The 12,010-nt window shown below is 41.7% G+C and overlaps 1 protein-coding gene across 5 annotated transcripts in view; it reads left to right on the top strand.

The window, feature by feature from the left end:
• Positions 1–11,808, top strand: part of kcnma1a (potassium large conductance calcium-activated channel, subfamily M, alpha member 1a) — a 133,573-nt gene extending 121,765 nt beyond the window's left edge. For 3 of the 5 annotated variants that reach the window (XM_076285129.1, XM_076285127.1, XM_076285128.1), the window contains 7 exons: positions 2,186–2,299; positions 4,765–4,895; positions 7,224–7,418; positions 7,894–8,012; positions 8,280–8,501; positions 10,115–10,143; positions 11,469–11,808. In XM_076285129.1, coding sequence (XP_076141244.1) covers positions 2,186–2,299; positions 4,765–4,895; positions 7,224–7,418; positions 7,894–8,012; positions 8,280–8,501; positions 10,115–10,143; positions 11,469–11,620 — 962 coding nt within the window. In that variant the 3' untranslated portion in view covers positions 11,621–11,808. Of the gene's footprint in view, positions 1–2,185; positions 2,300–4,764; positions 4,896–7,223; positions 7,419–7,893; positions 8,013–8,279; positions 8,502–10,114; positions 10,144–11,465 lie in introns of all 5 variants that reach the window. The other 2 variants (XM_076285131.1, XM_076285130.1) reach the window with 2 other exon arrangements.
• Positions 11,809–12,010: the final 202 nt, after the last annotated feature.

Genomic DNA, 12,010 nt, shown 5'->3' with positions numbered 1-12,010 from the left:
TGAATGTGTGTTTACTTCAAAAAAATGGACATTAGTGTACTGACCATGTAATACAATGCTGCGTGACATCCCAAAACAGCGGACGGTCCAGCGGCACGTCCTGCTCCACTGTTCCACTCCATTAGCGTGTGCTGTGGCAGAGCCCTCTCAGCCTGATTGAGCCCAACAGATTGTTTATGCGCTCAGATAAATACACGAGCCGTCCTGCACCCATCAGGATTTATCATCATTACCAGACACAGCACATCAGCAGCTCCTTCAATCAGCCGGCCTTCATCACGCCAATCACATGTCCCTCCCCATCTCCCCCCTCAGCATCAGATGCCTGTGATTACTGCAGAGCGCCTTCTCAACACAGATGCGCTCAAAGTTTTAAATGACAGCTTGTGAAGAAGACAAGTGCCTGAAAGCTGGAATTAAATATTGCCATTTATGCAGTACACACACTTCTGACAGCTAACCAATTGTGTTGAAAAGTGTAATGTATGCAAGAGCAGAAGTTGTGCATTGAGCTCAAGTCCATCTATATATAGGATCTTATTTTGGGCTGCCTCCCTTGTCTCTTGTTCAGAAGATGATGGGAGTGCAATTTGAAAATGAAGGTGCAAATGAATAAATAAAGAGCTCATCGCCAGGGGAAAGGATCACACGACTACAGCACAGACAAGTGCTAAGCTATGGAGTGCCTCAGGGGCTTTGAGAAGGGCACCACACGCCATAACACTAAACTTTCTTCATGTGTGTTTACAGTAGTTAATACAGCATCTCACCTACAAACAAAGTAATAGTCCAGTTTGTGTATCTTCAGAATAAAATGGTCAATTATTATTATTATTATTATTATTATTATTATTATTGTAGTAATAATAATAATAATAATAATAATAATAATAACAATAATAGTAACAACAATAATAATAATAATATATTTTGAAATGGCTACCTGATAGTAATTCAAGTTCATGTACCGACCAAAGCCCATTTTTTGGTTCTATTAGTTAGCAGTTGTATTCCTGGTTATGCAGACATTTGCAGCGGCTCCTCGTAAGCCCTGGTTGCCGTTCAGTAGAGCGCTCGTGTGTCTCCCGAGACTCTGCCTGAGCTTCAACACGGACAGAGTGTGCAGCGTGTTCCCTCTGTGGAGCCGGGCTCATCTCCGAGCGCTGCCTCTGGTGTTTGCATTTGCTCAGCGGCGGGGCTGAGCCGCGGCTCCTCTTCACTGTGATGTAGTAAAACTGAGACATTGGAGCGGGGCGCTTCACAACTCTCTGTCACCCTCTGGAGAAATAAATGTCATATTTTATGGACATTAACAAAATGATACATGTACCGTCAGGGCGCTAAGCCTGTGGCTGCCTGCAATTGTCACCCTCTTTACCATCACAAGTTTTAATCATTGGAGGAACCCGCGTTGGGGTGACTCCGTTCACATTGTGATTTTGGGAGGAAGTGAGCCGTGCGTGTCGTTTCCCTCTGTTCCACCGAGCTATTCTAGTATTTTCTGCCCAGGTCTCTTCAATGTCTTGGCAGGAAAATGGCATCCCCCACCCCCCATGTATGGAATTTGCAATCCTTTTAAAAACTTTGTGACCCGAATATATTCCTGGCATTATGTTTGTCACTGAGAAACTATACGCTGGCATTTTTCTTTAGTCAGCACTAAGTGATGGATGTCAAAACACAAGCAATGCATTATGCATATAGCATTACTGATTTAAGGTGTTTACTTGTCAGCTTGAGGAAATGCAAAAATGTCAAGTCATGTGAATTCATACGACCTGTCACCAGCACTTGTATTTCATGGTGCAGAATCGCACTATTTCCGATAAAAGGTTTTCAGGATCCACTTCGCCAATTTTATGGTAACAAAATGAACAACATATAAAATTTATACCCGCAGGGTTGATGGAAGGCAGCAAAATGCTAAATATGTCTCAGCTGACCCCTAAAAGGGGAGGATCTGTGCTGCAGGTTTTAGACTGGTGTCAGAGCCATTTTAGCCCTTCCTTTCATGACAGAAGATCCTATTTTCACATCAAAAACATATCCTTCTTGACAGTGAAAAAAAGCTATTACAAAATGATGGTTATAAATGACAGTGTGTGGACATATCTTTCATGGTTATGCATATACACACATCAAAATGGGATGGTAATTGACCGTTTCTCCTGCGTTTTATTCATAGGTTTCACGCCTCCTGGAATGGACAGGTCATCCCCAGACAACAGTCCAGTACATGGCTTAGTTCGGCAAGCGTCCGTCACAACTGGAGCCAACATCCCGATCATAACAGAACTAGGTAAGACATGCTCAGAAAACACGGCTTTTAAATTCACTGCTGCAAAAGTCCCCAGTTATAACCAAGTCAAAAAATCAGTTAATACTGTACGTCAAAATTGTTTAGTTTTGGTATATGTTGCTCATGACTATAAGGTCCATTTCTAAAAATAAAAAAATATATGTCTTTTGCCTGGTTGGCAATAGCAATATGTTTTATAGTAAGACACTCCTGGCAGACAGACGAGGGGAAAAATCATCAGAATGGGTCCATTTATTAATAACAATGGCTATGTATTCCCAATGGCACTCGGACTCATGAAAGTTTTAGATCTCAGAGGGCACTAAAAACACCAGAGACCGGCCACTCTTAGTCCCCACTCCCCCTTTTAGGAGGCAGTGGACTGGAAGAGCATCTGCCGACGTGGCCAGAGAGATGGGTGCACTATCAGGCATTACTGCCAGGCCGGGACCGAAGCACTCTGGGCCCTCACCTCCTAGTCTCTTTGTCTTTGATGCTGTCGGCCCGTGGCAGGTTTAGTCAGTCACACTCCGGCAGAGCCAGCACTGGCAAAGCGAAGGAAACGCTTTTTAAAGAGGTGATTCTCAATATACAGGTTGAGATCTGTATCCCGAGGAGTGTTTTTGTGGCGGTTTTGCGACTCGGGGCCAATTCTGTGAAATCCCTATCAAGTGTGATGGAGAAGAAGGCGTCCGCCGCTGTCAGAGCTGGCACCAGCCTCGCCCCTGCGCAGCCATATGGCCGAGCGCTCAGGAAGGAGATACTGTACCTTCAGATTTACAATCCTTGCGTTGACATGGTGCTCTCTCACATGTGCTTTCTCTTTGAGCCTGTTTCAGTGACAGTGATCTCCCCCTCCCCTTCTCGTACTGTTTTATCGCCATTAGCTAAGCCTGGCAAACTGCAGCCTTTGGTTTCATTCAGTCAGGAAAAAAACAGTGGAACCAACATACAAATGATAACTGAACTGGGTAAGCTGTGCCTTTGTCCTCCTTTTTTTCGCCGCAGTGATGTTCTCTCGCCCTCTTTCTTCTTCATCAGCTCGTCTTGATTTATCTGGCTGCAGTAGAGGCCTGTTCCCATGGCATCACTTTGAACACATTTTTTTTTTTATTCTCGGTTCTGGTTGAAATTGACTGTCTTGTTTTTGGCCTTCTTTTTTTTTAATGATTTTTTTCCCTCCTCTTTTCTCAGAGCATCGCTAGGCCTTTGATCACGCTATAGTCTGTCCTTGTGGCTGTTTCCATAGCATCTCCCCACAGTTCACATTCTCTGGCCCGGGCTCTTTTTCATCAGCCTGTTGTCTGTATGACTGACATTTCTTTTTCCACCGCTCACAGGAAGTCTGGGAAGAAATCAAATTCGAAAAAAAAGACCCTCAAGATCAAACTTTCCTTTAAGCTGTTTATTTTTATTTTTTTTATTTTTTTTTCCTCACTCGGCTAGCCCTAATCTCGGAAGCATACATCTTTTGAGAGGGGGCTGAAACAAAGACTTGACACAAAGACTGTGTGTGTGTGTGTGTGTGTATGTGTGTGTGTGTTGTGTGTGTGTTGTGTGTGAAGTGCTGTTCAGATAGACTATGGGTTTCAGGGCTCTCTCTAAGCACTGTCCACTAGAACAAGAGGAGATAACCTTTGCAATGGAAGACAAACAGTTTTGCTAGTAAAATCTCTCCTTAAGGGTATTTCTCTTGTTTTTGGCTTACAGTGGTCATTAATGCTTGTATTTGTGTCTATATTACCTTCTCCTTTGTCCTTTTGAGACATAATAATGGATTTCTTTCTTCTTTTTTATATCAGAAAATGTTTTCTGTTTCATACTGAGGTGGGAAGTATGCCAAAAAGCATACTGTAAATATCTCCTTTTTCTGTGCTAATTTAAAGCACTTTTGTTAGAAACTGTACGTTCTTACAGTATAAAATCCAGTGTGTACAGAACTATATTGAATACGTTTTTTTTTTTTACACTGTGTACATTCTGTATATGCGCATATATACAGGTGCATATGCTTGTGTGTACAGTATATACTTAAGTTTTTATGTCAGACAGACATTCAGGACTGAAGTAGTAAAAGGGCATGCTATGCATGTGTTCTATTTTCTTTTCATTCTTTTTTATCTGAGTCTGCAGATAATAATTGCAACACTTTTATTCGTTTTATAATTTGCTAAGTTTCATTTGTGTGTGTGTGTGTATGTCCCCAGACCATTTTCTCCCCCATCTAATGCCCGTGTAAACACCCCAGCGAGAGACTTGAGCCTTATGGACTGCCTAGTGTCTAAATGATTATGTTATCTCCTGTGATAGTTTTATGCTCAAAGGATGTGTGGCCAAAAGTCTCATCTAATGTACAGAAAGACAGGAAGTGCCTGTGGAGAGAGTATCTCGCTGGGAGTGTCAGCTAGAGGGCTGTGTGTTCTCTCCACATGACCTCTGACTGCATGTTCCTCCATGTGCTCCAGTCAACGACTCCAACGTTCAGTTCCTCGACCAAGATGATGACGATGACCCGGACACCGAGCTGTACCTGACGCAGCCCTTCGCTTGTGGGACAGCATTTGCCGTCAGCGTACTGGACTCCCTTATGAGTGCAGTGAGTGTTGTAGGGATATCTGGGACAGGGCATAGCTGTTTGTAATATGGTGTTGTCTTCTCAATTAATATGGAGTGCAGTCGGTCCTGTTGTCAGACCAAATGCTTCATGTATTTTCATGATCATGAGGTTGCAGTGAGAAACAGAAAGAGGGATAGGAGTCCCGTGGGGACCGTGTGACTACTGCCCTGCTTTCATTATTACCCTCTTTTTACACACCTTTTCTATACCAAGGGTTAGGGCAACTCTAATATGCCTTATACAATCTGTAAAATGTAAAGAAATTATATCATGCACTCACACGTAGAATCCAAGCATTACTGGTAGGCTGAAGTTAGTAAATGAAATGCCACATTGATCAGACAACACTGTCATCCGCACTGACATCAAAAGGAATGTTGTTGCCATGGATTCTCATATAACTTTCAAAAGGCTTATTAGATCTCTTAACAAGGTAAAACACCCAGACTTCCCAATGACACACATGACATGCTCAGGTGAGCCATTAGGTCCAAAAGCTTTAATCTCGAAACAATGTCATCTTCTGTTAAAGCAAAGAAAGAAGGAGTTCTCTCTCTCTCTCTCTCTCTCTCTCTCTCTCACTCTCTCCCTTCTTTGCTTTCATTCTCTCTCTCTGACCACTCTGTTATCCCCCTCACCCATATGATGGCTTAATTCCAGGAGCCCTCAGTTTGAGTGAAGTTAGAACAAAGCAGCCTTCAAGTGCGTTTCGCTCTGGACAGAGGTGAAGCCGCCTAATAGACAGCTCTCATCCATCATCCTGTTCAATGTAGCTGTCAGAGGCCCAAAGAGATGTTCCCGCACTCAGCCTCACAGTGACACCCAGACAGACCCTCGCTACACCACAGAAAAGAACACTATCTGATGTATGGCTGAAAAGAATAGCGCTTCATAAACACTACATTGTTTCAATAGGCGCAGACCATTTTAAGCCCAGAGTACGTAAACATATGCAGACAAAAGGATACCCTAGAGCTGAGATATAAAAGCATAAGGAAGGAGTTAGGGGGCTAAAAGCATAAGGAAGGAGTCAGGGGGCTTAACGCTTTGGTGGTGGCTGCACAGATATGTCACCTAATTGTTTGGGTTGTATTTCATGACAAGCTTAAACAACATGTTTTATAACATATGACATATTTAATGAAACTATCATGGCCGCTTTCCATAACAAAATAATGTAAGTATTATTTGCTAGTATTGAAAGTTATACTAGGTTATTGTGTGAAATCATGCAATTATATAATTACGTTTATACTGTATACATTTCTAGTTACATCATTAACAAAAGAGACAAGTAATACAAAAAAGTAATGAAACAATTCAAACACTACCGGTCAAAAGTTTGGGGTCACTTAGAAATTTCCATTCCACTCCAAGACAGAATACCAGCTGAGATAATTTGCATTGGTTTTTAATCAGGGCAGCAGTTTTCAGATTACATTATGTGCTTACATAATTGCAAAAGGGTTCTCCAATGTTTTCTCAGTTAGCCTTTTAAAATGATATCAGATTAATAAACAGAAAGTACCTTTGGAACATTGAATGAATGGTTGCTGATAAGGGGCAATGTAAACATATCTGTTCTGTAAATTCTACAATGGAGCCCAAATTACCCAAAATGTTTGACCGGTAGTGTACTATGTACTTCCTAAACACAGGATTTTGTAGTCACATACAGTAAAGAGCCCTTTTTTCTTGGATATGAAAAGTATATCTTAAGGCCTCATGATCATATTTCAGAGTACTTGTTGAAACTTCAGGGTTCAGCTTAAATTTCTGACAATCAGGTATATATTGTTTTCACGTAAGTCAGGTTACTGGCAATTAAAGGCATTAAATAAAATCCAAAAAGGAAATATGCAGCAGTTAAATGGAGTAATGTTTGTGATTACTGTAAAAGTAACTATTATCTCTACTCCTATGTCATCATAATGGAATTATCCTTTTACATTTAATTTTCAAATTTAGAGACAACTAGCCATAATCATAGTCATCTTTACCATTTGTATGTATCATAAATAATTTAACCTTATCTTCAGTGGTTCTCAGATGCACTAGTTAATTTTATTAACATTGGACCTAGTATCGAGCCTTGCTGCACACCACTCAATCAGTGCCACCAATATAGAAGTAAATGATGTTGAATTTATGCAAAGTATTCTGAGTTTTGTTCTATTTGATGCGTAAAAGTACATATGTTGCACATGCATTACACAAACAAGGGATTCCTTTAATCTCCCATCTTGGCTTGTTACTGGCATCATTTAGTACCGGTACTTATGGATGCACCACCCCTTCTCTCGCCAGACGTACTTCAACGACAACATCCTGACGCTTATTCGAACCCTGGTGACTGGAGGAGCCACGCCGGAGCTGGAGGCACTGCTGGCTGAGGAGAATGCACTGAGAGGCGGCTACAGCACACCACAGACGCTGGCCAACCGCGACAGGTGTCGGGTCGCGCAGCTGGCCCTCTATGACGGGCCCTTCGCAGACTTGGGGGTAAGTGGATGTTTAAGAGGAGCCGACAGGTTCTGTCACGTCCCCGGGCAGTACACGTTTCACACCACTGGCCTCTGCCACATAATAATCTGAACTGAATAAGAAGGCATACAACAAAAAGGGGTTGTTATCTGCGCAGAGGCCTGAATAATAATGTCTGCCTCTAAAGGTTCAATTTGTCGTTTTATTTGTTTACAGTGTTTAGGGTGTTATCACCACAATGTTTGCCTGATAGTCGATGAGTATTTTTAGGCAGTGTCACTAAGCTACATGAAAGCACATGTGAAGAGGAAAATAAAGGATACCAGTTGTCATGCTCATTATATCATTGGATGGGAGATCCATTCCTATGATGTCATTATGTCTGCTCTTATTCAGTCTTAAATAGATCACATTATTTTGCTCTCTAAAATTGTTAGCCTTCTTGACTGAAATACTGTTTATACAACCAGGTCTTCTTATCTCTTGCTTTCAGGACGGCGGATGCTATGGGGACTTGTTTTGTAAAGCGTTAAAAACATACAACATGCTATGTTTCGGAATCTACAGACTACGAGATGCACATTTAAGTTCACCGAGCGCATGCACCAAACGGTGAGCTCATCAAGACTATTTTTCTTTCATTTTTATATCACTACTCCCAGTGGGGTCTTTACAATGCTGATAGTCTGTCCCCTGTGGTGGGCTATTGACCTCATGACTTCTAAAACAAATCAAAAGCTGGCCAGAGAAATGCCAGGTCCCTTGGTACCTTAACTAAATGGCCACTAAGACCCTAAAATATTATTATCCTCTAAATAAGTACAGTCTAAATCAGAGGACCATGAAACATTCATTCTCCCTGCATTTCTGGGTTGTCAGGTACGTCATCACCAACCCGCCCTATGAGTTTGAGCTGGTGCCATCAGACCTGATCTTCTGCCTGATGCAGTTTGACCACAACGCGGGCCAGTCCCGGACCAGCCTCTCCCACTCCTCCCACTCCTCCCATTCCTCCAGCAAGAAGAGCTCCTCCGTCCACTCCATCCCCACCGCCAACCGTCAGAGTCGCAGCAAGGCCCGAGAGGCCCGCGACAAGCAGAAGTAAGAGCCCACCAGGCACCACTGCGTTGCGTGCGTGCGTGTAGTTGTGGGGGTGTACATGTATGTGTTTGTGACTGTGGGTGTGTCTATTCCAGGTCTGTGTGTATTTGAATGTAATCTGTGTCTAACTTCTGTTCAACAGAAGTGTCCTGAGTAACATGTTGTTTTTTGTGCTTGGAGTTGTTGTCTTGGGTCGTGCGTTTGCACCTAGTGTCATCTGCATGCATCCCCCGATGCTCTGATGTGACATCTAACATAACAGCCATTGCTAAGCACACCCACACTGATTCCTGTCAGCTTTCTATTGCACATTTTGTTTAGGTGTCACAGCCCTATGCTCTCATACAGACAGCTGTACAAGCACCTACACATACTGTATGTAGGTCAGATAACCCTTTCATTGTTGGATATACATGTTAAGAGACATGCCAAATATGACACAGAGAATTGGGAAACCAAACAAAAAAATGTTGCTTGTACAAGTATTTGTGTTTCTATGACTGTCACTGAGGGTGTATATCCTTTGTGTTTGTGTCTAACATACTAATATTTGTATATTGGTTATATACAAATATGCTGTGTATATATGTTAGTGTATTTGATATTTAATCTCTCAGATTATTGTCTTTGAATACAAGTTAATACAGTATGTCCACTAACAGAACTGACGTGACTGCAGGTGTAAATATGTAGCCCAATCATCACCTGAGCAGAACTGACGTGACTGCAGGTGTAAATATCTAGCCCAATCATCACCGGACATCCGCTTCTTCTGTGTTCATTCATCCACATCTGTTTAGTCTTGTGTGCGTTTGCAGAAGTTTGCATGTTCATGTTTTTATTAATTACACTGCTTAATTTTAGTTCTGTTTTACTTTTCTAACAAAACATATAGTATAGTAAATAGCCTACAGTACAGTAACCTTAGCATTCCTTTCAAAATACTGCTAGTTTGCCAAAAAAGACATTTTAACCCAAACAGTGATATGGATTTTAAATGCTCTTTAGGATATCTGTAGAACTTGTTTACAGTAGCCTATAGGAAAAATACGTTTTTCTGCATGAAATGTTTGTTTTCATGCACAATATACCTGTAACCTTTAGGCTTTTGGATTCAGGCCTTCCCACAAAGTGCCTTCAGACAATGCTCACTATTATTGCCAATATAAAACATTGAATTTGAATTGAGTTGAATTGGAATGATTCTACAGCTAAAACTGTAGAGGTTTTTAGGAATATGAGGTCTTTTAAAGACAAAAGAGAAACAGCTGATCATTTAGTATATTTTTAAATTCTAAACATGTACATGCAGCCAGGCCATAAAATAATATTACTGCATAATTTGTCTTACTCATAAATGTCACTTTCAGTTATGCAGAAACAGGTTAATAATTTATCAGACGTGTAATGGTAGGCAAGTGGTGTCTTACTCTTCTTGCTAAAGGCTTTCTGATACATAGTATTTGTAATCGTAGAGTATAGTTTTCTATAGTACTTCTGTGTAGTAATAATGCACATTTTATCACATATAGAATACATTGGTCATTTCAGTGATTGTGTTTTGGAGATGTCGTTTGCCTTAAAACTTATGTAGCTCACTTTTTTTTCTGAAGTGCAACAAGGATGAATAGAATGGGCCAAGGTATGCAAGTTAATGATTCTGCATGACACCGCACCTGTTGTGGGGTTTACTTTTAAAGCATAACTTTGTCCTTTGTGGAGCACTGTTATGAAGGGAATACCTTTTATTTTTCTTTAGAAAACTAAGTCATGCCTCTTTTTAATTTTTGCTTTCACATGGAAAGCAAAATGGCTGCCTCTCCTGCTGCCCTCTTGTCATGCCCAGGATCACCCCAGCATTGCATGTGGATGACCATGTTTCCTCTCTTTAGTTCCTCCTCAACCCCTCTATCAGTTCATATGATATTCATGCTGTCTATGAAAAGACGGCTCTCTTTTTGGCTTCATTTCCCCTGTTTTATTTAAGGTATAAGGAAAATTGCATTGTGTGAGAGGTCTGTGTGTTTGTTATGCTATCCTATGAAAAGTTCATTTATATTCAATATTTAACAATTATATGTTAAGAGTTCATTTATATTCAAATGCTGTGAATATTCTGTCACATTTATATTAGTATAGGATAATGAGGTCATATCCCTGAAAGTCCTAAAAATTCATGTTCATATAGAATGCCAGAATTTTCTGCCAACATGAAGCTCAAGTAGTAAAATATGAAGCCTGTCACTACCACCCCCAACCAAAAGTGGATGAGTTAGAGGGGAAAAATCACCCTCTCGCTAGCAATCTCTAAATAAAAAAAAAGAAGGCCAAGCGTGAGATTCTAAATTGCCGAGTTTGGAGGGCCTTCTCCAAATCCCCCTCCTTAAGCCCTGGGTGTGATCCATCAGCAGCAGTACCGCGGCTGAACTCAGGGGAGCGGGGGGTGGCAACTGACACCTCACACCACCCCAGGCAGCGGCTCGCTCACATCAAACGCCTGCACTGTGACACGCAGCCCTGCAGTCAGCGGCTGCCTGACACGCTGAGGTGTGCGCCACATCTCAAGTTCAAATTACATGTTCCAGTGTGAGGGAAACGACATTAGAAATCAAACTGTGGACAGTGCTGCGAGAAAACACCTGCGCCATATGGCTCCAGCCCTCACCCCCCAACCCCCCCCCATGTTGGCATTCCCTCTTCCAAAGACAAAACCTACTAGGTCATTAACCACACATATCTGATATTACATAAAGGGGAACTGTGAGTCCAAATTCATGAGATGAGCTTTTTTTAAATCCTCTATATGTAAACAAAGGTATTTTTGAAGGTGTCTGTTACTGGTCAAAACTCATGTGACCTTTGGTCAGCCTGGGTGTGTGGATTCTAACTTTGTGCTCTCTTGTCCACTCTGCTCTGTGTTCTCCTCGCCTGCCGGCGGCTCCCCCCCCCCCCCCCCTCCCTCTGCAGAAAAGAAATGGTTTACAGATGAACCAGAAAATGCCTACCCAAGGAACATTCAAATCAAGCCTATGAGCACTCACATGGCCAATCAAGTCAATCAGTACAAATCCACTAGCAGCCTGATCCCACCAATCAGAGAAGTTGAAGACGAATGCTGAGTTCCAGAGCCCCTGACAGTGCGTGGGGGAGGTGGACATACTTTTTTGTTCAAGCTGAGAGGCAACTATGGTGGCGACGAGTGGTGTTGCAATGCTTCTGTCACAGTTCTTCTTAATTGAGGACAACTGGAAGGGACCTCCTATGTGTATACCTTTAACGTTACTTCCATGCTTTTTGGGAAATTATTTTGTTTATAAATGTATACATAGAGATGTATATAATTGACAATCAAGTAAGGATTGTACAGCCCCCTAGCACTTTTTGAATTTACTTTGAGAGTTCAAAAAAAGTCTTTCCTGCTATTCTTTTGCAATAGTTCACCATGTAGTGTGTGTGACCAGACTCTACGACTGCACAGTTGTAGGGGATGAAGGCCATGTCGGTAACAC

The sequence above is a fragment of the Alosa pseudoharengus genome, unplaced genomic scaffold, assembly GCF_046254945.1.
Source record: "Alosa pseudoharengus isolate Yale_2024_CS ecotype anadromous, Long Island Sound unplaced genomic scaffold, YU_APseudo_1.1 YU_APseudo_1.1_scf_15, whole genome shotgun sequence".
Taxonomy (NCBI): domain Eukaryota; kingdom Metazoa; phylum Chordata; class Actinopteri; order Clupeiformes; family Clupeidae; genus Alosa; species Alosa pseudoharengus.
The sequence above is the reverse complement of the archived record's forward strand: the minus strand, read 5'-3'. Positions and strand labels throughout refer to the sequence as shown.